At 36.5% G+C, this 23,223-nt stretch overlaps 1 protein-coding gene and 1 pseudogene across 1 annotated transcript; both read left to right on the top strand.

Moving 5' to 3' along the window:
* LOC113340105 (phosphatidylinositol/phosphatidylcholine transfer protein SFH2-like) lies at positions 1-1,958 on the top strand. Its single transcript, XM_026585321.1, has 2 exons — positions 1-58; positions 1,114-1,958. Exons 1-2 carry the CDS (start codon positions 1-3, stop codon positions 1,956-1,958), a joined length of 903 nt encoding a protein of 300 aa, XP_026441106.1.
* An 11,981-nt stretch (positions 1,959-13,939) lies between these two features.
* Positions 13,940-15,893, top strand: LOC113340104 (annotated as a pseudogene).
* The last annotated feature ends 7,330 nt before the right edge of the window (positions 15,894-23,223 follow it).

Raw genomic sequence — 23,223 nt, 5'->3', positions numbered from 1 at the left:
ATGGAAAGCTCCATTGACAAGCACCCCAGATTGCCTTTGATAAAGGTTTCCATCAGGGGTATCTTGAATTTTCTTCCAAGAATTTGATCCTAATGTATATACTAGGGTGTTTCATGAATGAAGTTGCCCAAACAAACTATAGTTACAAACTTGTAATCTTTAATTTTATGATCATAACCCAAAGCAGACTGACTAAAATCAACAAGGAAACCTGGCCTAGTTGGAAAGCTAGTTGGCGCTTTGGGTAGTTTCTTGTATTATCTTGTGGCAGGGTTCCAAAGACAAATCCATTGTTTATTAACAGCCCGAAAGTGTAAGCAAACCAAACCATTACAAGAACACCACAACTCAATAGTATGAGCTGCTGACGAAAAGATTGAACAACCTTTAAACAACATGTCATCAACACTTTTTTGATGACTTTCCCTGAATAATGTTTCATAACCTGTTGAATGCACTACGTATTCGCATCTAATTTTTTCCTTATAATTAGGCGTTAGACTTATGAAATTGTCTCGTTGGAAAATAAAATTAAGGTGCATATTAGCAAAACTAGGGTTAGAGATGAGGGCATACCAATACTTGCAGAGAGATTTGCAAATAAGTAATGATTTTGTCGGTAACCTTAAAAGGATGTCATAATAGAGATCCACTGGAATGCTCGACATATTTCATGTACAGTAAAGTTGAAGGACTAAGAGCGAGGTTAATTTGAATCTTTGGATTGAAATATCATAGGCAAGAGACAAGGTGTTTATTTATAGACAGCTGCTTCTGATGCCGGACTAGAAATAACTTGACCATCAAGCAAACCATAACCTCTATAAAAAACAAAACTCCGCTTATTGGAAACCATTGCAAACAAAGAAACTCCAAAATATACTTTACTCGAGAACAAAGTAATCTCCAAAATAGAATTTTATAGTCCATCATAGATTTTGAAACAGAAAAGCACGGGAAAAAAAAATATAGGTAGGCTTCAAGAAAAAATATATATATAGGTATTACCTCTCCTAGAAATACAAAAAAGATCAAGAGAATTAAGTCGAAAAGATTTCTTCGTCTCTACGGTTAAAGTTAGGTTAGGTTTATGTAGAAAAAAAAATTGATTAGAGAAAAAAACTACAGCGATGGTTTCTCAAGAAGAAGCGATCAAACAGTTGTTTGATTTAGCAGAAAAACTTGAAGAACCTCTAAAGCAAAGTTTTCGGAATATGCACCAAGGATATCCAGCTGAAACTTTGGTGCGGTTTCTTAAGGCTAGAGCTTGGAATGTTCCCAAAGCACATCAGATGTTAATTGATTGTATAAATTGGAGGATGGAAAACAAGATTGATAAGATATTAATGAGACCGATAGCTCCCACTGAATTATACAAAGCTGTGCGAGACTCCCAATTATTAGGATTGTCAGGTTACACAAAAGAAGGCCTTCCTGTTTTTGCCATTGGCGTTGGAAAAGGTACATACGACAAAGGTCCGGTCGATTATTATGTCCAGTCACATATCCAGATCAATGAATATCGTGACCGAGTTGTGTTTCCTCAGGCTACAAAGAAATATGGACGCTATATTGGGACTTGTGTCAAAGTTTTCGATATGACTTGTTTAAAGCTTTCTGCGATCAGCCAGATAAAGCTACTGACCACAATAGCTACTATCGATGACCTCAATTATCCAGAAATAGCCGTGACATACTACGTTGTTAATACCCCATATGCATTTTCAAAATTATGGAAGATTGTTAAGAAACTACTGCAGGAAGAGACGCAGAGGAAAATTCAGGTGCTCAAAGGTAATGGGAAAGAAGAGTTGTTGAAAGTCATGGACTATGAATCACTCCCACATTTTTGTAGAAAAGAAGGGCGTTCCTTAGCCAGTATGGACGACTGTTTCTCCTTGGATCACGCCTTCCACCAACAGCTTTATAGTTACATCAAGCAGCAATCAGGGGCATGAGGCAAATCCGACTCAATCCATACACTATTTTAGCTGTTTAATGTTTCTTCTGTTCAGATTTTTCCTAACTGTTACTCATAAGTAGTATGCAGAACAGTTGTTTGATTAATATTACTTGATTGATCATTATACACCCTCCCCGGCTCTCTCCTCCCTCTCTCTTCTCTTTTCTTCTCAACGAAAAAACCCTCCCCGGCGCTACTTCATCTGCTCGGATCGGCTCCTTTTGGAGAAGATCTGGGAAGATCTCTTTCTTTTTTTGCTCTTGCAGTTGATAGTTTCCATTTTTGTTGTAGTATTGTACTTAGTTTCATGTATTTCGTTTGTTCTAGTTTAGTTTGTAGAAGTCTCGATCTAGTTTCTCATACTGTGAATGGCTTGTCCGGCTATATGGTGTGGGTTTTCACTGGTTCTTCTATCTTAGTATGTTGTGTCAGTAGGGATGTAATAAATGTGGTTTGCAGTGACCAGAAGATTCACGGCGAGTTTCTCCGGAAGGGGGCTGACTTTGAAGAAACGCAAAATCATTCTTCTTCAACTAGGGAGACTGGTTGTTGGGTAATCAGTTGTTGTTATCTCTGGAAGATTCTTGATTTCTTTGCAAAATGGGTTTTTACTCTACCAACTAGGGTTAATGATTCATCTAATCCTATAATCGTTTCGGTATGTGTGATTCAATGGGTTACGGTTACGGATTTGGTGATTGTATGTCCTAAGAACGGTGACGATCTTCGTCAGAAGAATTGGTACCCCATGTGTGATCAATATTTTCCCGACGAGTCGAAAAATCCCGATGATTTTTCCAGCGAGTTGTGGAAGACGTGGATCAGAGTTGGCCTTCCAGCATATTTTCCTTGTGGAAAAAAAGTTTCATCACATCGTCAAAAAAAAAAATCACCGAGTTGTGGATCACGCTTCAACGATCCAATCTCACCCGTAGGTATGCGGGGTGTTACTATTAGGTTTAGTTTTACTGCTACTGTTTTATGGATTGGTACTGAGACTAATTAGGAAGGTCTCAGATGTACACGTCTCTTAGATCATAAACTAGGAAAGTCTGAGACTGATATGGAATGTATTTATACTAGGAAAGTCTAGGAAAGACTTATTCTAGGAAACCGAGACTGATATGGAATGTGTTTATACTAGCAAAGTCTAGGAAAGACTTATTCTAGGAAACCAAGACTGATATGGAATGTATTTCTATTAGGACTCTATTATGTGGTCGCACATATATATATCCTTGTAATCAGTTTTGAAGAGACATGAAATAATATACACAAAATTCTTAACATGGCATCAAGAGCCAGTTTCGAAACCTAAAAAAAAAAAAACTAAAGATGGTTAACGAAATTGAATCATCCAAAGGAAAGACGGTGGAATATGATGTACAAAAGAAGAACCCTGTATATTACCTAGGTTCGAGTGATGGACCAGGAAATATCATCACGCCAATAACTTTGAGAGGAAATAATTATGATGAATGGGCTAGAGCCATAAGAAGATCGTTAATAGCCAAAAGAAAATTTGGTTTTATTGATGGAACAGTTACAAGACCTGAAGATCCGGATCAGTTGGAAGAATGGATAGCAGTGCAATCAATGCTGGTCTCATGGATCAGTAACACGCTGGAGTTATCAGTGAGATCAACTCTGGGAGATTATGAGGATGCAAGTCTATTATGGGCACACTTGAAGAGAAGATTTTGCGTTGTTAGTGGAACAAGAATATGCCAACTAGAAGCATCTTTAAGTGACTGCAAACAGAAGAAAACGGAGGAAGTTGCTATATATTTTGGAAGATTGAACAAAATATAGGATGAGATGGTGACTTATATGAAGATACCCCAATGCAAGTGTGGAAAGTGCACCTGTAATATTGCATCTCAGGTAAGTTTGTTGAGAGAAGAAGATTTATTGCATTATTTTCTGATTGGGTTAGATTATGTATACAACTCTTTGCGTGAACAATTGCTTGCAAGAGAACCATTGCCGTCTATGGATGTTGCATATCAAACAATTGTGAACTCAGAACGCCTGAAAATTGGAGATGGAGTTGTGACTACAGAGATGCAAGAGAATGTTATGGCTTTTAAGGTGCAATCTGATCAACGCCTACTTAATAGTGCTTATGATCCCAACAAGTACTGCAAAACTTGCAGCAGACAAGGACACTCTGATGATGGCTGTTTTAAGATTATTGGATATCCAGAATGGTGGGGAGACAGACCAAAGAATGGAAGAGGAGGAAGAACTGGAGGAAGAGGACGTACTGGAAGAGGAGGTAGAGGACAAGGAGGAAATCCTGTTCGTGCTCATAACCTGCATATTTCGGCAGCAAAGGAGAGTGCTGGTGCTGGTACGTCATCAGCTGATGGAACGGGTCTAGTAGGAGTTACAGCAGCACAAGTTCAAGAAGTGATGGAGTTTTTAAACTCAAGAAAGTCTGGTTCTCATCTACAAGGTAAAAAGAATAAAACATCCTGGATTGTTGACACAGGTGCAACAAATCATGTTACGTATGAACTTCTTAACATGAGGAGTGTACGAGATATTAGGGCATGTTCAGTTGGATTGCCTAATGGAAAATATGCATACTCTGAGAAAATTGGAACCGTGATTCTCCCTGGTGGATTGAAACTTGAAAACGTGCTTTATGTACCACAGATAACCTGTAACCTAATTTCAGTCACACAACTTATTGATGAGATGAGTTGTATTATTCAATGTACTAACAAATTATGTCTTATACAGGACCGGTCTACGAGGAGGATGATTGGAGTGGCTGAGAGACAAGGTGGACTATATATTTTCTGTGGTGTGCCGCATGTTGAAGTTATGGTTGTGCATGAAGATTCATATGAGTTGTGGCATCAGCGTATGGGACATCCTTCAGAAAAAGTTTTGCAGAAATTGCAAGGTGTGAGTAGATTAATTAAGAAGAATAATGATGCTTGTGATATTTGTCCCCGGGCAAAGCATCGTAGAAGCAGTTTGAGTAAATCGAATTGTATTTTTGATTTAGTTCATATAGATTTATGGGGTCCTTATAAGATCCATTCATCATGTGGAGCACAATATTTTCTAACAATAGTTGATGATTTTTCAAGAGGTGTTTGGATTTATTTAATTCGGAATAAAACAGAAGTTGAATCAATATTTCGTGAATTTGTTGCTCTTGTGAAGCGTCAATTTAACAAGGATATTAAAATTGTTAGAAGTGATAATGGAACAGAATTTAATGCATTACGTGGGTATTTTAAGACTAGTGGAATAGTCTTTGAGACGTCTTGTGTAGGTACTCCACAACAGAATGAAAGAGTTGAGAGAAAACATCAACATATAATGAATGTGGCACGGGCTTTGAGATTTCAAGCAAGCTTGCCGAAACGGTTTTGGGGAGAGTGTGCATTGACAGCGGCGTACTTGATCAATCGTACTCCTACACCTATCCTAAATAATAAAACACCATATGAAGTATTGTTTGGAAAACCACCTCTATATAAACAGTTGAAGGTCTTTGGATGTTTGTGTTATGTATATGATCAAAGTAGCAAAGGAGATAAGTTTGCTAGTCGAGGAAGAAGGTATGTGTTTCTAGGATATCCATTCGATAAGAAGGCATGGAAAGTGTACGATCTCGACACAAGAAGGTTTATAGTGTCTAGAGATGTAAAATTCTATGAGACACAATTTCCGTATAAGACCGAGTTGGATGGAACTAGAACTCATATAACGACTGATGTCGCTGGCACTACACATGAGACAGATCGTGTTGGTGAAGAATGGAGTGATGATAGTGATGAAGATTCAGTAATAGATGGCGGAGAAGAAGGTGCAGAAATACAACGACAGACAGATGCAGATGTCGTTGTACATACTGCAGCGCCTGGTGGAAATGTTGCAGTTCAGACTGCGACATCTGCAGAAACTGCAGCAGAACAGACTGCGACATCTGCAGAAACTGCAGCAGAACAGACTGCGACATATGCTGAAGATAACGCTGTTAAGCACAAGTCTACGACATCAGAAATTAAGGCAGATGTAAATGGTGATGGACAACCCACAAATACCGTTGTTGTGAACAATGATTTGGGTAAGGGCAAGCGTCAGAATATCCCATCAAGTAGGCTGAAAGGTTTTGTGACGCACACCATTCGAGAAAATAGTCCATCTCACTCTCAATCATCACAGTCATCATCCTCAGGTACACCTTATCCTTTGACATATTATGTTAGTTGTGACAGGTTTTCTGACATGCATAAAAATTATATTGCTGCATTGTCGGCAAAGTCTGAGCCGAAAAATTTCAGAGAGGCAATGACACATCCAGGTTGGAGGAAACCAATGGCGGAAGAAATACGGGCCTTAGAAGAACAAGGCACATGGGATATCACCGAATTGCCACCTGGTAAGAAGGCTCTAGGAAGTAAATGGATATATACGGAAAAATATGATGAAAATGGTACTTTGGTACGTTTAAAAGCAAGACTTGTGATTTTTGGAAATCATCAAGTTGAAGGTTTGGATTACAATGAGACGTTTGCACCAGTGGCAAAGATGACAACTGTTCGTATGTTTTTGGCTGTTGCTGCGGCTAAGCAATGGGATGTGCATCAGATGGATGTGCATAATGCATTCCTACATGGAGATTTGGAAGAGGAAGTATATATGAAAATACCACCTGGATTTGCTAAGGGTAATCCTAATATGGTGTGTAAAATGAAGAAATCATTGTATGGACTAAAACAAGCACCGCGGTGTTGGTTTGCGAAGCTGTCCACTGCATTGAAGAATTATGGGTTTCGGCAATCGTACTCAGATTATTCTCTCTTTACTATGCTAAAGGGAAAGATGCAACTTAATGTGCTGGTGTATGTTGATGATTTGATTATTGCAGGAAATGATCTGGTTGCGCTTACACAATTTAAAGCATACTTGGGTCAATGTTTTAAGATGAAAGATTTAAGAAAGTTGAAATACTTCCTAGGATTGGAAGTGGCACGTAGTAAAAAGGGTTTCTACATATGCCAAATAAAATATGCGTTGGATATTATAATGGAAACAAGTTTATTGGGTGCGAAACCTGCAGAATTTCCTATGGAGACAAATCATCGTCTTGCCTTAGCAACAGGAGATTTGCTTAGTGATGTAGAGAAATATAGAAGATTGGTTGGGCGTTTAATATATTTATCCGTCACCAGACCAGATCTTGCTTACTCAGTGCATATCTTATCTCAGTTTATGCAGCGACCTAGACTGGAGCATTGGGAAGCAGCACTTCGTGTGGTTAGATATTTGAAAAAGAATCCTGGACAAGGAATTCTGTTGCGCTCTGATAGTAATTTCAAATTCAGAGGTTGGTGTGATTCAGATTGGGCAAGTTGTCCTATAACTAGACGCTCACTGACGGGTTGGTTTGTTCTTTTTGGTGATTCACCAGTATCTTGGAAGACTAAGAAGCAACAAACTGTGTCTCGTAGCTCAGCTGAAGCAGAATATCGTTCCATGGCGGCGGCTACATGTGAATTAAAATGGTTGAAACAATTACTCCGAGATTTGGGAGTTCACCATACACAAGCAATGAGTCTTCTTTGTGATAGTCAATCAGCATTATATATTGCGAAGAATCCTGTGTTTCATGAAAGAACGAAACACATTGAAGTGGACTGTCATCTAGTTAGGGATGCGATAATAAGGAAGATTATTTCACCTTCTTATACTCCTACCACAATACAGTTGGCGGATATATTCACAAAGTCATTGGGGAAAGCTCAGTTTCATGGTCTATTGTCCAAGATGGGCATTTGTGACCTGCATGCTCCGTCTTGAGGGGGGGTATTGAGAATGTGTCTGAGACTAATTAGGAAGGTCTCAGATGTACACGTCTCTTAGAACATAAACTAGGAAAGTCTGAGACTGATATGGAATGTATTTATACTAGGAAAGTCTAGGAAAGACTTATTCTAGGAAACCGAGACTGATATGGAATGTGTTTATACTAGGAAAGTCTAGGAAAGACTTATTATAGGAAACCAAGACTGATATGAAATGTATTTCTATTAGGACTCTATTATGTGGTCGCACATATATATATCCTTGTAATAAGTTTTGAATAGACATGAAATAATATACACAAAATTCTTAACAATTGGTCACTAATATTGGATTCTGGTTATGGATTCTGGTTACTCGAGATTCTGGTTACGCAAGATTCTGGTCACTTATGGAAATCACTGTAAGTCACGTCATGTATGTTATTGTTTTATGTCCTTGTTATAACTTTTAGAGTTAGCCCCTGATTTATTTATTGAAAAAGAAAAGATTGATTGATCTTTATACACGTAATTCTAGTAACCGGTATTAAAAGTTTAAAACCCAGAAATTACACAATATGAACTAATCTATATCATTATAACCCAAATTTTTATGGTGACTTATGATATGCTATCGTACTTCGTGACCCCAAAATTGGCCTAAATCTACCATGTGATTAAATATTTAGCCAGTGATAACACACAGCGTCCTTAAAATGGGACAGGTAGCATCCCTGGCAATCACCGCTTAACCATCTTGGACTGTATTGCCCAAAGCTCCACCATCTCAACAAATCTTCAGCTCACCAATTTCCGGATCTCCCGAAGTACACTCCACATGAGTAGAGTTTTTTGTATGTCTTCTTATGTCCAACTCTAAAATAGTTTAGCATGCGCAAATCTTCTATTGAATTATGCATGTAACCCTTCATACAACTAGAGCTATCTCTAATTACCCGAAAAACGACGTAGGTTTAAAATTGATAACAAAGCGTCAAGGAGGAACATGAGTACCAAAGAGTGGAGTTAACCTTATTCAAACAACGTTACTGTCAGATTTTGCCATTACAATAAGCTTATATTTGAGAAGGATTATACTTTTAAAACTGATGGAGATGTGGCTTAGGAAGCTAGAACTTAGTTACTTTCTTGGACAAAAGCTGCGAGTCATTCTTTACATATCAATTTCTTCATTCTGTTTTAGAGGGAAACAACTTTTTTTGTTTTGGTAGTCTTTTCTTTCATCTTTTTTCGCTTCTTCTGGTAAATATTGTCGTTTCTGTATATTCATTCTTTTTTAAACCCAACTTTAATTAAAAAGACAAAGATATAGGTGAGAGTGATCCTAGTTAGTAATTCGAAATTCGGCAAACGTATGGAATGACAAACGTACGATTATTATACGTTTTTGTAAAACTCAAATTCGGTCAACAGGACGTGATTCGTCAGTAATTCGGAACGGCATACGTACGTGTATAATTCGATTATAAATGTGAGTTCGGCTCTAAAAAATCAGTATCTATATATGATTAATAATTAGTATTTATTAGGTCATAGCTTAATTTTTATGCATATGTGTGAGTTATTTAAAGAAAAAATAAACTTAATATGATGGTATTAATAATATACAACATTAGTCATCCAAGAGGACGTGGTATAGTCGTTTAAATGCTTGGTTAGTGAGTTTGAGATCTCTCTCACCTTCACCTTCAAATCTCTTCTATCATTCGTGAACTTACTAACTACGAGAATAACACCAAGGTTACAAAAAAAAAAGAGAGAGAAAGGAAAAGAAAATATAGGAGCAACTCATAAACCTTGAAAAAAAACAAAACATAAAACATACAACAGTTCTCCAAAGAAACTAAGTTCTCCATAAAATAAAAGAAACCCATATTTCTAAATCCTCATTTTCATCCTGAACCATTTTTGACATCATCAATTTGCTCATTATAGTAAGATTCGGTGTCAAAGTCTCCCAAGTAATCATCATCCTCAAACAAAGGCTTTTTCATCTTTGAATGAGATCTTGCATTCGCCGACCTACACATAGATCTCATCTTAGGATGGTCAAAAATACCTAATAACTTGTTAAAAACGATTTGGGTATCTATTTCCAATTGAGAAAGTTACAGACTTAGCTTCATAATCTTGATTCAAATTTTAGGTATTGAGCAGCTAGACTTTAAAAACAACAAAGGTGGATTCAGAACTGACCGAGTAAAAAAATGTTAGCTTGCATTGTTTCTTCTTTTTTTTCCAGACTGTAACTCGGCTCAAACCTAGTTGATCTAGAAGAACCACAACAAAATCCACCATTTCTAAATCAGAAACAACATTGACCTCTTTGCGACTGGGGTTTCCGCTGACCTCTTCTACTCTTCTTTGTATTTTCTGATTATCCAGCCAATTTGAATTCATCTCTAAATTTGCAATATTAAAATCCCAATCTAGGATGCTAGCTGAAGGGGTTCAAATACTTAATTAATAGGTGCTTGCGTATGTTAATCACCTATGTCCATTGATTTCTCTTGTTAGCCTTGTTAGTCATTACAAAGTAGACCCACCTCAAGTGAATAAGAAAAGCGCTTCACAAAATAACACAGAACTTTGCTATATTTCAAACTTGCATTACCACTATCTAAGATGAGCTACCTAATAAATGTGGAATGAATGCAATTGTAACTTCTAACAGGAATAGCCGACTTAGCTCCGTGGTAGAGCACATGACTTTGAGAAGAAGAACTTCTGACAGAACTTCAATTTGCTGTTTTAGTTAGTCTGGCGGTGCGTAGTAGGCATGGATGCAATGTATGGCTCCCAAATTTGTTGTGGTCGCTTAGGTACTAGTGCTAAACCGTTGCAACGTGCGTCAAAACAGCGAAGAATATGTATACAAGATATAAACGCACGCCTTTCAATTGTATTCGAGTCTGGCTTCTCTTTTGGTTTCTTTGCTTTTTAATTGGATAATTCCGAAAGCTTCTGTAGCTTGGTTTCTACTTGCAAAACAATTGTCATTCTTTTTTTCTTATGATTCTAATACATAAGATTGTTCAAACTCGCAATTTATAAGAGAGATGGTCCAATATATGCATAGAATCCAAGAAAACTGACATAGTTCTTTATAGTTTTGCTACTTTACAACTCAATATTGTTCCCTTTTTACTAAAGAAAATTCAATCACGAATTAAATTTTATAATAATAATCTCGAGCTTGATTCTTCCGCTAGAATATTGCAATTCGACGAAGCCCGAATTTTGGATGTCTTTTTGAGATTACTTTCTCTGGTTTTTGTAGCCGGCGAAAGAAAAGAGAATCTTCAACAACTTGAATTTTTCTTTGCTTTTTGGCTGTGTGTATAAATAGGAAAAATAATTAGCACAAGAGAACATAAGAATCAACAAAAAAGAGTAATTAGTCTATACATTCATAAATAATTGAATTAGTTACCTTTGTCTAGGTTTTGATATTTCTCACGTAGCTTGGCAGCGGCAGCTTCAAGTTTCGACTCAGAAAAGTCATTATAAACCTGTTGTCCTTTCTCAAATTTTGATGGAATCTTTATTTCTTCAACCTTAAGTTCTTCCATATCGTCATCACTTTTACCAAATACTTTTTCTATAATATCTTCCGCACGTTCATCATCACTTTCATCACCGAACAAGGAAGCATATAACTCGTTCATTGAGTCAAATTTTTCATCAACCAGTGCCATATCAAATTCAATACTTTTATCTAAATATATTGTATCCTGAAATAAAGTTGCAAGAATATGATTTAGTTTAGACATATAACCTTCGAGACATGATTTAGTTTAGTGAACATGCAACTCAGATTATACGACCTAAGAGAGACTCAGATTATAGCCAAAGAAGAGATTTATAAGGTTATGACCATACCTTTCTTAGCTTGAGCCTCTCTAGCTCTTACAATAAATCTCTCCTTCTCTTTTCGTTAAAAAGAATTATTATAGGTTGTGTTGGCCCTGACTCTAGTTATATATAGGTAGAAATTTATTGATGTCCAAGTCTCTTTGTATAATGGAAACTTAGTCTATTTCGGTTTTATTAATCCTAATTTTATTTGACTTCTATTCTCTTGCTAAGTCGTAGTCTATTTGGGATTCATGATTCATATTAAAAGAACGAAACTCCAGTTATAGGAAACCATTGCAAACAAGGAAACTGCTTATTACTTTTATTCTAACAGTTAGAATATATATAGATCTAGGTTCTGACTCCGAGTATACGCAATGGAATTGTTTTTATAGTTTCTCACGACATATACTAATTAACCAACTTATGAGGTTGGAGTTTGGACTCCCACCGCAATTCCTCTATCATATCGTGGAGGTTTCTCCTGGTGTCACGGAGAAATCTACTGCCACGCATCAAGATTTTACGTGACACTGCTTATGCGTGTTCTATGCTTATAGAAGTTGGACGTGTTTTGATGTAACATGCATGGGATGAATATAATTGAGTATCAAAACCATAAACTCACAGTTGAGGATCTCTAATCGGTGAATATATCACCCGTTGTTAAATTGCTGGTATTTAGTAAAAGTATATGCGAAGTGGTGGTGTGAGACCATATGGGCATGCCACTCTGACGTTCCATGCATCATTTTGTGCAGACAGATCTCTCAAGAACACATTCAGCTTTTAAAGAATGGCTGATGCAACAGGGACAAACTCCAACTCTGGAGAAAAATTATAAAGAAACTTCTAGTCTCTAGCAAGACAAGAAACTGTTAGGAGGTAAGAGTTCATTGCTTCATATATACATGACGTGATAACACGTCCATCCTCGTGACTTTTACTTAATGCAACCAATAACTAGCCTTTTACTTAAAGTTATTTCATTGTCTGCTTATTTTAGTTTGACTATATGTATTCTGGTAGTCAGTCGATGATCTATATATTTTGGATTACTCATGAAAAATATTTACGGATCCACTAAATTAAGGAGGCTTCATGGCAAGGGAAAGGTGATTTTTTTTTTTTTTTGTATTGTATTGTTATCATATGCATTCATGCATTTCTCTATCATGTCTTTTACTTTATCAAAAGCCTTAATTGTTTGTTCTCTTTTGTACTCCAAAATCCTTTTTATTGTTGATATACCTTTCAAAATACTCGAAGTTGACCCAGGTGGAGAGTTTCATCAATGTCACGATTCTCATATCACAACTTGGGGAAAGCTTTTAGCTGTTACGTACACATGTGCTTGAAAACACAACTCTGAGTGAAACTTAGAGATTTTTTATTCACCTTGCTTATTTCTAATACTAAACTTTGATGTCCATCCATTAATTTACAGTTTTTTAAGGAAGTCTGCTGTTCTTGTACCGAGTTATTCCTTCTCCAGATCTCAAGGACATCCAGTTTCAGGGTTTGGTGTATAAGTGGAATGAGATAGAGAGTGGTATTTGATTTCTTTTGGTTGGATGGTACTCTGGGATTTTCCTGCTTTTACTGCTCCTAAGAGTCATCGATTAACGCTCTTGATTAGAAAAATAAAAATAGCAAATCTAACCTTCATCTATTATAACACGGACTAATAATCATTCAAAAGAGAAACAAGGACTAAGAATAACATATACATGCACCTGAATTAAATGGATTCCTCTTCTCCTTCTTCTTCTTCAATAATTGACAACTCTATTTCTCCATTTTCCCTTACGTACATTCCAAAGTTTAGTGAAGCTAAGGTTTCAAAGTAACTTACAACATTAGTTGTGCGCGAATCAGGAAGATTTGGTGATCTAGTACCTCCATGTTTCAGGTCATATATATATAGTTGATAAACACCAGAAAAAAGAATCTTTCCATACTTAAAATACCACAAAAGGCTTAAATCGTAAGGGCTGCCCATATAACCACGGTTAATAACAAAACGCTTACTCCAAGATTCTCGAACTCCATACTCTTGCATTACCCATATTATAACTTGAGGTCGACGCTCACAAAGATGTTGATCAAAATAATAATCGACAATAATAACACAAAGGCACCCTTCCAACACCCCCACGCGAACACATCACCCATCATTCAAATCTTCCATGCCGGGTAGTTGTATATCACTGGAACTCTCATTGCTGATATCAAAAGAAATTATAAAATCGGAAAGAGTACTCTCTTTGTTTCCTGCACCTAACCAATGGAAAGCTCCATTGACAAGCACCCCAGATTGCCTTTGATAAAGGTTTCCGTCAGGGGTATCTTGAATTTTCTTCCAAGAATTTGATCCTAATGTATATACTAGGGTGTTTCATGAATGAAGTTGCCCAAACAAACTATAGTTACAAACTTGTAATCTTTAATTTTATGATCATAACCCAAAGCAGATTGACTAAATTCAACAAGGAAACCTGGCCTAGTTGGAAAGCTAGTTGGCGCTTTGGGTAGTTTCTTGTATTATCTTGTGGCAGGGTTCCAAAGACAAATCCATTGTTTATTAACAGCCCGAAAGTGTAAGCAAACCAAACCATTACAAGAACACCACAACTCAATAGTATGAGCTGCTGACGAAAAGATTGAACAACCTTTAAACAACATGTCATCAACACTTTTTTGATGACTTTCCCTGAATAATGTTTCATAACCTGTTGAATGCACTACGTATTCGCATCTAATTTTTTCCTTATAATTAGGCGTTAGACTTATGAAATTGTCTCGTTGGAAAATAAAATTAAGGTGCATATTAGCAAAACTAGGGTTAGAGATGAGGGCATACCAATACTTGCAGAGAGATTTGCAAATAAGTAATGATTTTGTCGGTAACCTTAAAAGGATGTCAAATAGAGATCCACTGGAATGCTCGACATATTTCATGTACAGTAAAGTTGAAGGACTAAGAGCGAGGTTAATTTGAATCTTTGGATTGAAATATCATAGGCAAGAGACAAGGTGTTTATTTATAGACAGCTGCTTCTGATGCCGGACTAGAAATAACTTGACCATCAAGCAAACCATAACCTCTATAAAAAAACAAAACTCCGCTTATTGGAAACCATTGCAAACAAAGAAACTCCAAAATATACTTTACTCGAGAACAAAGTAATCTCCAAAATAGAATTTTATAGTCCATCATAGATTTTGAAACAGAAAAGCACGGGAAAAAAAATATAGGTAGGCTTCAAGAAAAATATATATATAGGTATTACCTCTCCTAGAAATACAAAAAGATCAAGAGAATTAAGTCGAAAAGATTTCTTCGTCTCTACGGTTAAAGTTAGGTTAGGTTTATGTAGAAAAAAAAAAATTGATTAGAGAAAAAAACTACAGCGATGGTTTCTCAAGAAGAAGCGATCAAACAGTTGTTTGATTTAGCAGAAAAACTTGAAGAACCTCTAAAGCAAAGTTTTCGGAATATGCACCAAGGATATCCAGCTGAAACTTTGGTGCGGTTTCTTAAGGCTAGAGCTTGGAATGTTCCCAAAGCACATCAGATGTTAATTGATTGTATAAATTGGAGGATGGAAAACAAGATTGATAAGATATTAATGAGACCGATAGCTCTCACTGAATTATACAAAGCTGTGCGAGACTCCCAATTATTAGGATTGTCAGGTTACACAAAAGAAGGCCTTCCTGTTTTTGCCATTGGCGTTGGAAAAAGTACATACGACAAAGGTCCGGTCGATTATTATGTCCAGTCACATATCCAGATCAATGAATATCGTGACCTAGTTGTGTTTCCTCAGCCAACAAAGAAATGGACGCTATATTGGGACTTGTGTCAAAGTTTTCGATATGACTTGTTTAAAGCTTTCTGCGATCAGCCAGATAAAGCTACTGACCACAATAGCTACTATCGATGACCTCAATTATCCAGAATAGCCGTGACATACTACGTTGTTAATACCCCATATGCATTTTCAAAATTATGGAAGATTGTGAAGAAACTACTGCGGGAAGAGACGCAGAGGAAAATTCAGGTGCTCAAAGGTAATGGGAAAGAAGAGTTGTTGAAAGTCATGGACTATGAATCACTCCCACATTTTTGTAGAAAAGAAGGGCGTTCCTTAGCCAGTATGGACGACTGTTTCTCCTTGGATCACGCCTTCCACCAACAGCTTTATAGTTACATCAAGCAGCAATCAGGGGCATGAGGCAAATCCGACTCAATCCATACACTATTTTAGCTGTTTAATGTTTCTTCTGTTCAGATTTTTCCTAACTGTTACTCATAAGTAGTATGCAGAACAGTTGTTAGATTAATATTACTTGATTGATCATTATACACCCTCCCCGGCTCTCTCCTCCCTCTCTCTTCTCTTTTCTTCTCAACGAAAAAACCCTCCCCGGCGCTTCTTCATCTGCTCGGATCGGTTCCTTTTGGAGAAGATCTGGGAAGATCTCTTTCTTTTTTTGCTCTTGCAGTTGATAGTTTCCATTTTTGTTGTAGTATTGTACTTAGTTTCATGTATTTCGTTTGTTCTAGTTTAGTTTGTAAAAGTCTCGATCTAGTTTCTCATACTGTGAATGGCTTGTCCGGCTATTTGGTGTGGGTTTTCACTGGTTCTTCTATCTTAGTATGTTGTGTCAGTAGGGATGTAATAAATGTGGTTTGCAGTGACCAGAAGATTCACGGCGAGTTTCTCCGGAAGGGGGCTGACTTTGAAGAAACGCAAAATCATGCTTCTTCAACTAGGGAGACTGGTTGTTGGGTAATCAGTTGTTGTTATCTCTGGAAGATTCTTGATTTCTTTGCAAAATGGGTTTTTACTCTACCAACTAGGGTAAATGATTCATCTAATCCTATAATCGTTTCGGTATGTGTGATTCAATGGGTTACGGTTACGGATCTGGTGATTGTATGTCCTAAGAACGGTGACGATCTTCGTCAGAAGAATTGGTACCCCATGTGTGATCAATATTTTCCCGACGAGTCGAAAAATCCCGATGATTTTTCCAGCGAGTTGTGGAAGACGTGGATCAGAGTTTGCCTTCCAGCATATTTTCCTTGTGGAAGAAAGTTTCATCAAATCGTCAAAAAAAATATCACCGAGTTGTGGATCACGCTTCAACGATCCAAGCTCACTCGTAGGTATGCGGGGTGTTACTATTAGGTTTAGTTTTACTGCTACTCTTTCATGGATTGGTCACTAATATTGGATTCTGGTTATGGATTCTGGTTACTCGAGATTCTGGTTACGCAAGATTCTGGTCACTTATGGAAATCACTGTAAGTCACGTCATGTATGTTATTGTTTTATGTCCTTGTTATAACTTTTAGAGTTAACCCCTGATTTATTTATTGAAAAAGAAAAGATTGATTGATCTTTATACACGTAATTCTAGTAACCGGTATTAAAAGTTTAAAACCCAGAAATTACACAATATGAACTAATCTATATCATTATAACCCAAATTTTTATGGTGACTTATGATATGCTATCGTACTTCGTGACCCCAAAATTGGCCTAAATCTACCATGTGATTAAATATTTAGCCAGTGATAACACACAGCGTCCTTAAAATGGGACAGGTAGCATCCCTGGCAATCACCGCTTAACCAGCTTGGCCTGTATTGCCCAAAGCTCCACCATCCCAACAAATCTTCAGCTCACCAATTTCCGGATCTTCCGAAGTACACTCCACATGAGTAGAGTTTGTTGTATGTCTTCTTATGTCCAACTCTAAAATAGTTTAGCATGCGCAAATCTTCTATTGAATTATGCATGTAACCCTTCATACAACTAGAGCTATCTCTAGTTACCCGAAAGACGGCGTAGGGTTAAAATTGATAACAAAGCGTCAAGGAGGCACATGAGAACCAAAGAGTGGAGTTAACCTTATTCAAACAACGCGACTGTCAGATTTTGCCATTACAATAAGCTTATATTTGAGAAGGATTATACTTTTAAAACTGATGGAGATGTGGCTTAGGAAGCTAGAACTTAGTTACTTTCTTGGACAAAAGCTGCGAGTCATTCTTTACATATCAATTTCTTCATTCTGTTTTAGAGGGAAACAACTTTTTTTGTTTTGGTAGTCTTTTCTTTCATCTTTTTTCGCTTCTTCTGGTAAATATTGTCGTTTCTGTATATTCATTCTTTTTTAAACCCAACTTTAATTAAAAAGACAAAGATATAGGTGAGAGTGATCCTAGTTAGTAATTCGAAATTCGGCAAACGTATGGAATGACAAACGTACGATTATTATACGTTTTTTGTAAAAATCAAATTCGGTCAACAGGACATGATTCGTCAGTAATTCGGAACGGCATACGTACGTGTATAATTCGATTATAAATGTGAGTTCGGCTCTAAAAAATCAGTATCTATATATGATTAATAATTAGTATTTATTAGGTCATAGCTTAATTTTTATGCATATGTGTGAGTTATTTAAAGAAAAAAAAAACTTAATATGATGGTATTAATAATATACAACATTAGTCGTCCAAGAGGACGTGGTATAGTCGTTTAGATGCTTGGTTAGTGAGTTTGAGATCTCTCTCACCTTCACCTTCAAATCTCTTCTATCATTCGTGAACTTACTAACTACGAGAATGACACCAAGGTTACAAAAAAAAAAGAGAGAGAAAGGAAAAGAAAATATAGGAGCAACTCATAAACCTTGAAAAAAAACAAAACATAAAACATACAACAGTTCTCCAAAGAAACTAAGTTCTCCATAAAATAAAAGAAACCCATATTTCTAAATCCTCATTTTCATCCTGAACCATTTTTGACATCATCAATTTGCTCATTATAGTAAGATTCGGTGTCAAAGTCTCCCAAGTAATCATCATCCTCAAACAAAGGCTTTTTCATCTTTGAATGAGATCTTGCATTCTCCGACCTACACATAGATCTCATCTTAGGATGGTCAAAAATACCTAATAACTTGTTAAAAACGATTTGGGTATCTATTTCCAATTGAGAAAGTTACAGACTTAGCTTCATAATCTTGATTCAAATTTTAGGTATTGAGCAGCTAGACTTTAAAAACAACAAAGGTGGATTCAGAACTGACCGAGTAAAAAAATGTTAGCTTGCATTGTTTCTTCTTTTTTTTCCAGACTGTAACTCGGCTCAAACCTAGTTGATCTAGAAGAACCACAACAAAATCCACCATTTCTAAATCAGAAACAACATTGACCTCTTTGCGACTGGGGTTTCCGCTGACCTCTTCTACTCTTCTTTGTATTTTCTGATTATCCAGCCAATTTGAATTCATCTCTAAATTTGCAATATTAAAATCCCAATCTAGGATGCTAGCTGAAGGGGTTCAAATACTTAATTAATAGGTGCTTGCGTATGTTAATCACCTATGTCCATTGATTTCTCTTGTTAGCCTTGTTAGTCATTACAAAGTAGACCCACCTCAAGTGAATAAGAAAAGCGCTTCACAAAATAACACAGAACTTTGCTATATTTCAAACTTGCATTACCACTATCTAAGATGAGCTACCTAATAAATGTGGAATGAATGCAATTGTAACTTCTAACAGGAATAGCCGACTTAGCTCCGTGGTAGAGCACATGACTTTGAGAAGAAGAACTTCTGACAGAACTTCAATTTGCTGTTTTAGTTAGTCTGGCGGTGCGTAGTAGGCATGGATGCAATGTATGGCTCCCAAATTTGTTGTGGTCGCTTAGGTACTAGTGCTAAACCGTTGCAACGTGCGTCAAAACAGCGAAGAATATGTATACAAGATATAAACGCACGCCTTTCAATTGTATTCGAGTCTTGCTTCTCTTTTGGTTTCTTTGCTTTTTAATTGGATAATTCCGAAAGCTTCTGTAGCTTGGTTTCTACTTGCAAAACAATTGTCATTCTTTTTTTCTTATGATTCTAATACATAAGATTGTTCAAACTCGCAATTTATAAGAGAGATGGTCCAATATATGCATAGAATCGAAGAAAACTGACATAGTTCTTTATAGTTTTGCTACTTTACAACTCAATATTGTTCCCTTTTTACTAAAGAAAATTCAATCACGAATTAAATCTTATAATAATAATCTCGAGCTTGATTCTTCCGCTAGAATATTGCAATTCGACGAAGCCCGAATTTAGGATGTCTTTTAGAGATTACTTTCTCTGGTTTTTGTAGCCGGCGAAAGAAAAGAGAATCTTCAACAACTTGAATTTTTCTTTGCTTTTTGGCTGTGTGTATAAATAGGAAAAATAATTAGCACAAGAGAACATAAGAATCAACAAAAAAGTAGTTAGTCTTTACATTCATAAATAATTGAATTAGTTACCTTTGTCTAGGTTTTGATATTTCTCACGTAGCTTGGCAGCGGCAGCTTCAAGTTTCGACTCAGAAAAGTCATTATAAACCTGTTGTCCTTTCTCAAATTTTGATGGAATCTTTATTTCTTCAACCTTAAGTTCTTCCGTATCGTCATCACTTTTACCAAATACTTTTTCTATAATCTCTTCCGCACGTTCATCATCACTTTCATCACCGAACAAGGAAGCATATAACTCGTTCATTGAGTCAAATTTTTCATCAACCAGTGCCATATCAAATTCAATACTTTTATCTAAATATATTGTATCCTGAAATAAAGCTGTAAGAATATGATTTAGTTTAAACACATAACCTTCGAGACATATGATTTAGTTTAGTCAACATGCAACTCAGATTATACGACCTAAGAGAGACTCAGATTATAGCCAAAGAAGAGATTATAAGGTTATGACCATACCTTTCTTAGCTTGAGCCTCTCTAGCTCTTACAATAAATCTCTCCTTCTCTTTTCGTTAAAAAGAATTATTATAGGTTGTGTTGGCCCTGACTCTAGTTATATATAGGTAGAAATTTATTGATGTCCAAGTCTCTTTGTATAATGGAAACTTAGTCTATTTCGGTTTTATTAATCCTAATTTTATTTGACTTCTATTCTCTTGCTAAGTCGTAGTCTATTTGGGATTCATGATTCATATTAAAAGAACGAAACTCCAGTTATAGGAAACCATTGCAAACAAGGAAACTGCTTATTAAAAGAACGAAACTCCAGTTATAGAATATAATTTAGTATCAAAACCATAAACTCACAGTTGAGGATCTTGTAACCGGTGAATATATCACCCGATGTTAAATTGCTGGTATTTAGCAAAAGTATATGCGAAGTGGTGGTGTGAGACCATACGGGCTTGCCACTCTGAATCGTGTTAAGCAATGGGGAAGATTCTAGAAGGTGGAGACGGGAGACAAGCGGAGTCTTTTCGGTGAAGTCGTGCTACAAAGGACTGGCGAAGAACTCAGGTATCATATTCCCTTCGACACAAATTTGGAAACGCTTAGTACCAACTAAAGTTTCTTTCTTTATGTGGTTAATTCATCATGATGCTATTTTAACTCAAATAATCTAAAGAAGAAGGGATGGAAGTTAGCAAATAGGTGTATTTTCTGTAAGTTAAATGAAAAACGATCGACCATCTTTTCATTCACTTCCCAAAAATGTATGACATCTGGATGTTCTTCATGAAGGAATTTCATAGGGATTGGGTTATCAGCGAAAACGCTACAAACTTGTTTATCAAGCAAACGGCTCGGCGGGCTCACTGAGAATGGCAGGACTCTTTGGGAGTTACTACCTTTTGCTTTCGTTTGGGGAGTGTGGAAATAGAGAAATAAGTGCATTTTTCAAGATTCATAATACTCTCAAGAAAATTTGAGTAGGAAGATTAAGGCTCTCTCATTGTACTTGACATCTAAAACAATATCTTTTAGAGACATTACTTATCAGAGTCTGCATTATAACTGGGCTATTGTAGTTAATAGGTAGTAGCTCTCACCGTTAATAGAGGTTCTTCCTTTCTTTGAGCAGTTCTGGTTGTTTAGGATCTTGGCCATATTGACCTTGTATCCGCGATTGTGTTTTCATTGTCAACTAGAGCAGTAAATTGGAGATCCAACAACAATACGATCAAAAAACATAAAAAAAGCATTACTAGAACACAACAATACGATAGAGTCAGTGTTAGAATTCGTGCATCCCAATTGGAAATGAGTGGAGAGGCCCTAAAAAATTATAAACTGCAGGATCTTAATTTTCCATACAACGTGGGACTAATAAAGAAAGAATACATAATGGAATTGCTAATTAACAAACTTATGAGGTTGGAGTTTGGACTCCCACCGCAATTCCTCTATCATATCGTGGAGGTTTCTCCTGGTGTCACGGAGAAATCTACTGCCACGCATCAAGATTTTACGTGACACTGCTTAGGCGTGTTCTATGCTTATAGAAGTTGGACGTGTTTTGATATAACATGCATGGGAAGAATATAATTTAGTATCAAAACCATAAACTCACAGTTGAGGATCTTGTAACCGGTGAATGTATCACCCGTTGTTAAATTGCTGGTATTTAGCAAAAGTATATGCGAAGTGGTGGTGTGAGACCATACGGGCTTGCCACTCTGACATTCCATGCATCATTTGTGCAGACAGATCTCTCAAGAACACATTCAGCTTTTAAAGAATGGCTGATGCAACAGGGACAAACTCCAACTCTGTAGAAAAATTATAAATAAACTTCTAGTCTCTAGCTAGACAGGAAACTGTTAGGAGGTAAGAGTTCATTGCTTCATATATACATGACGTGATAACACGTCCATCCTCGTGAATTTTACTTAATGCAACCAATAACTAGCCTTTACTTAAAGTTATTTCATTGTCTGCTTATTTTGTTTGACTATATATATTCTGGTAGTCAGTCGATGATCTATATATTTTGGATTACTCATGAAAATATTTACGGATCCACTAAAATAAGAAAATAGAAACACAATAATGGTAAATTTCATTTCTAAATTATACTGTAAGAATGTCAAAGGGTGATGAGAGAATAAAATTAAGGAGGCTTCATGGCAAGGGAAAGGTGATGTTTTTTTTTTTTTGTATTGTATTGTATTGTCATAATATGCTTCATGCATTTCTCTATCATGTCTTTTACTTTATCAAAAGCCTTAATTTCTTGTTCTCTTTTGTACTCCAAAATCCTTTTTATTGTTGATATACCTTTCAAATACTCGAAGTTGACCCAGGTGGAGAGTTTCATCAATGTCACGATTCTCATATCACAACTTGGGGAAAGCTTTTAGCTGTTACGTACACATGTGCTTGAAAACACAACTCTGAGTGAAACTTAGAGATTTTTTTTCACCTTGCTTATTCTAATACTAAACTTTGATGTCCATCCATCAATTTACAGTTTTTTAAGGAACTCTGAGTGAAACTTAGAGATTTTTTTTCACCTTGCTTATTTCTAATACTAACTTTGATGTCCATCCATCAATTGTACCGAGTTATTCCTTCTCCAGATCTCAAGGACATCCAGTTTCAGGGTTTGGTGTATAAGTGGAATGAGATAGAGAGTGGTATTTGATTTCTTTGGTTGGATGGTACTCTGGGATTTTCCTGCTTTTACTGCTCCTAAGAGTCATCGGTTAACGCTCTTGATTAGAAAAATA

This window comes from Papaver somniferum, unplaced genomic scaffold, assembly GCF_003573695.1.
Source record: "Papaver somniferum cultivar HN1 unplaced genomic scaffold, ASM357369v1 unplaced-scaffold_21, whole genome shotgun sequence".
In the NCBI taxonomy this organism is placed as follows: Eukaryota; Viridiplantae; Streptophyta; class Magnoliopsida; order Ranunculales; family Papaveraceae; genus Papaver; species Papaver somniferum.
This window is presented reverse-complemented; position numbering and strand designations above follow the sequence as displayed.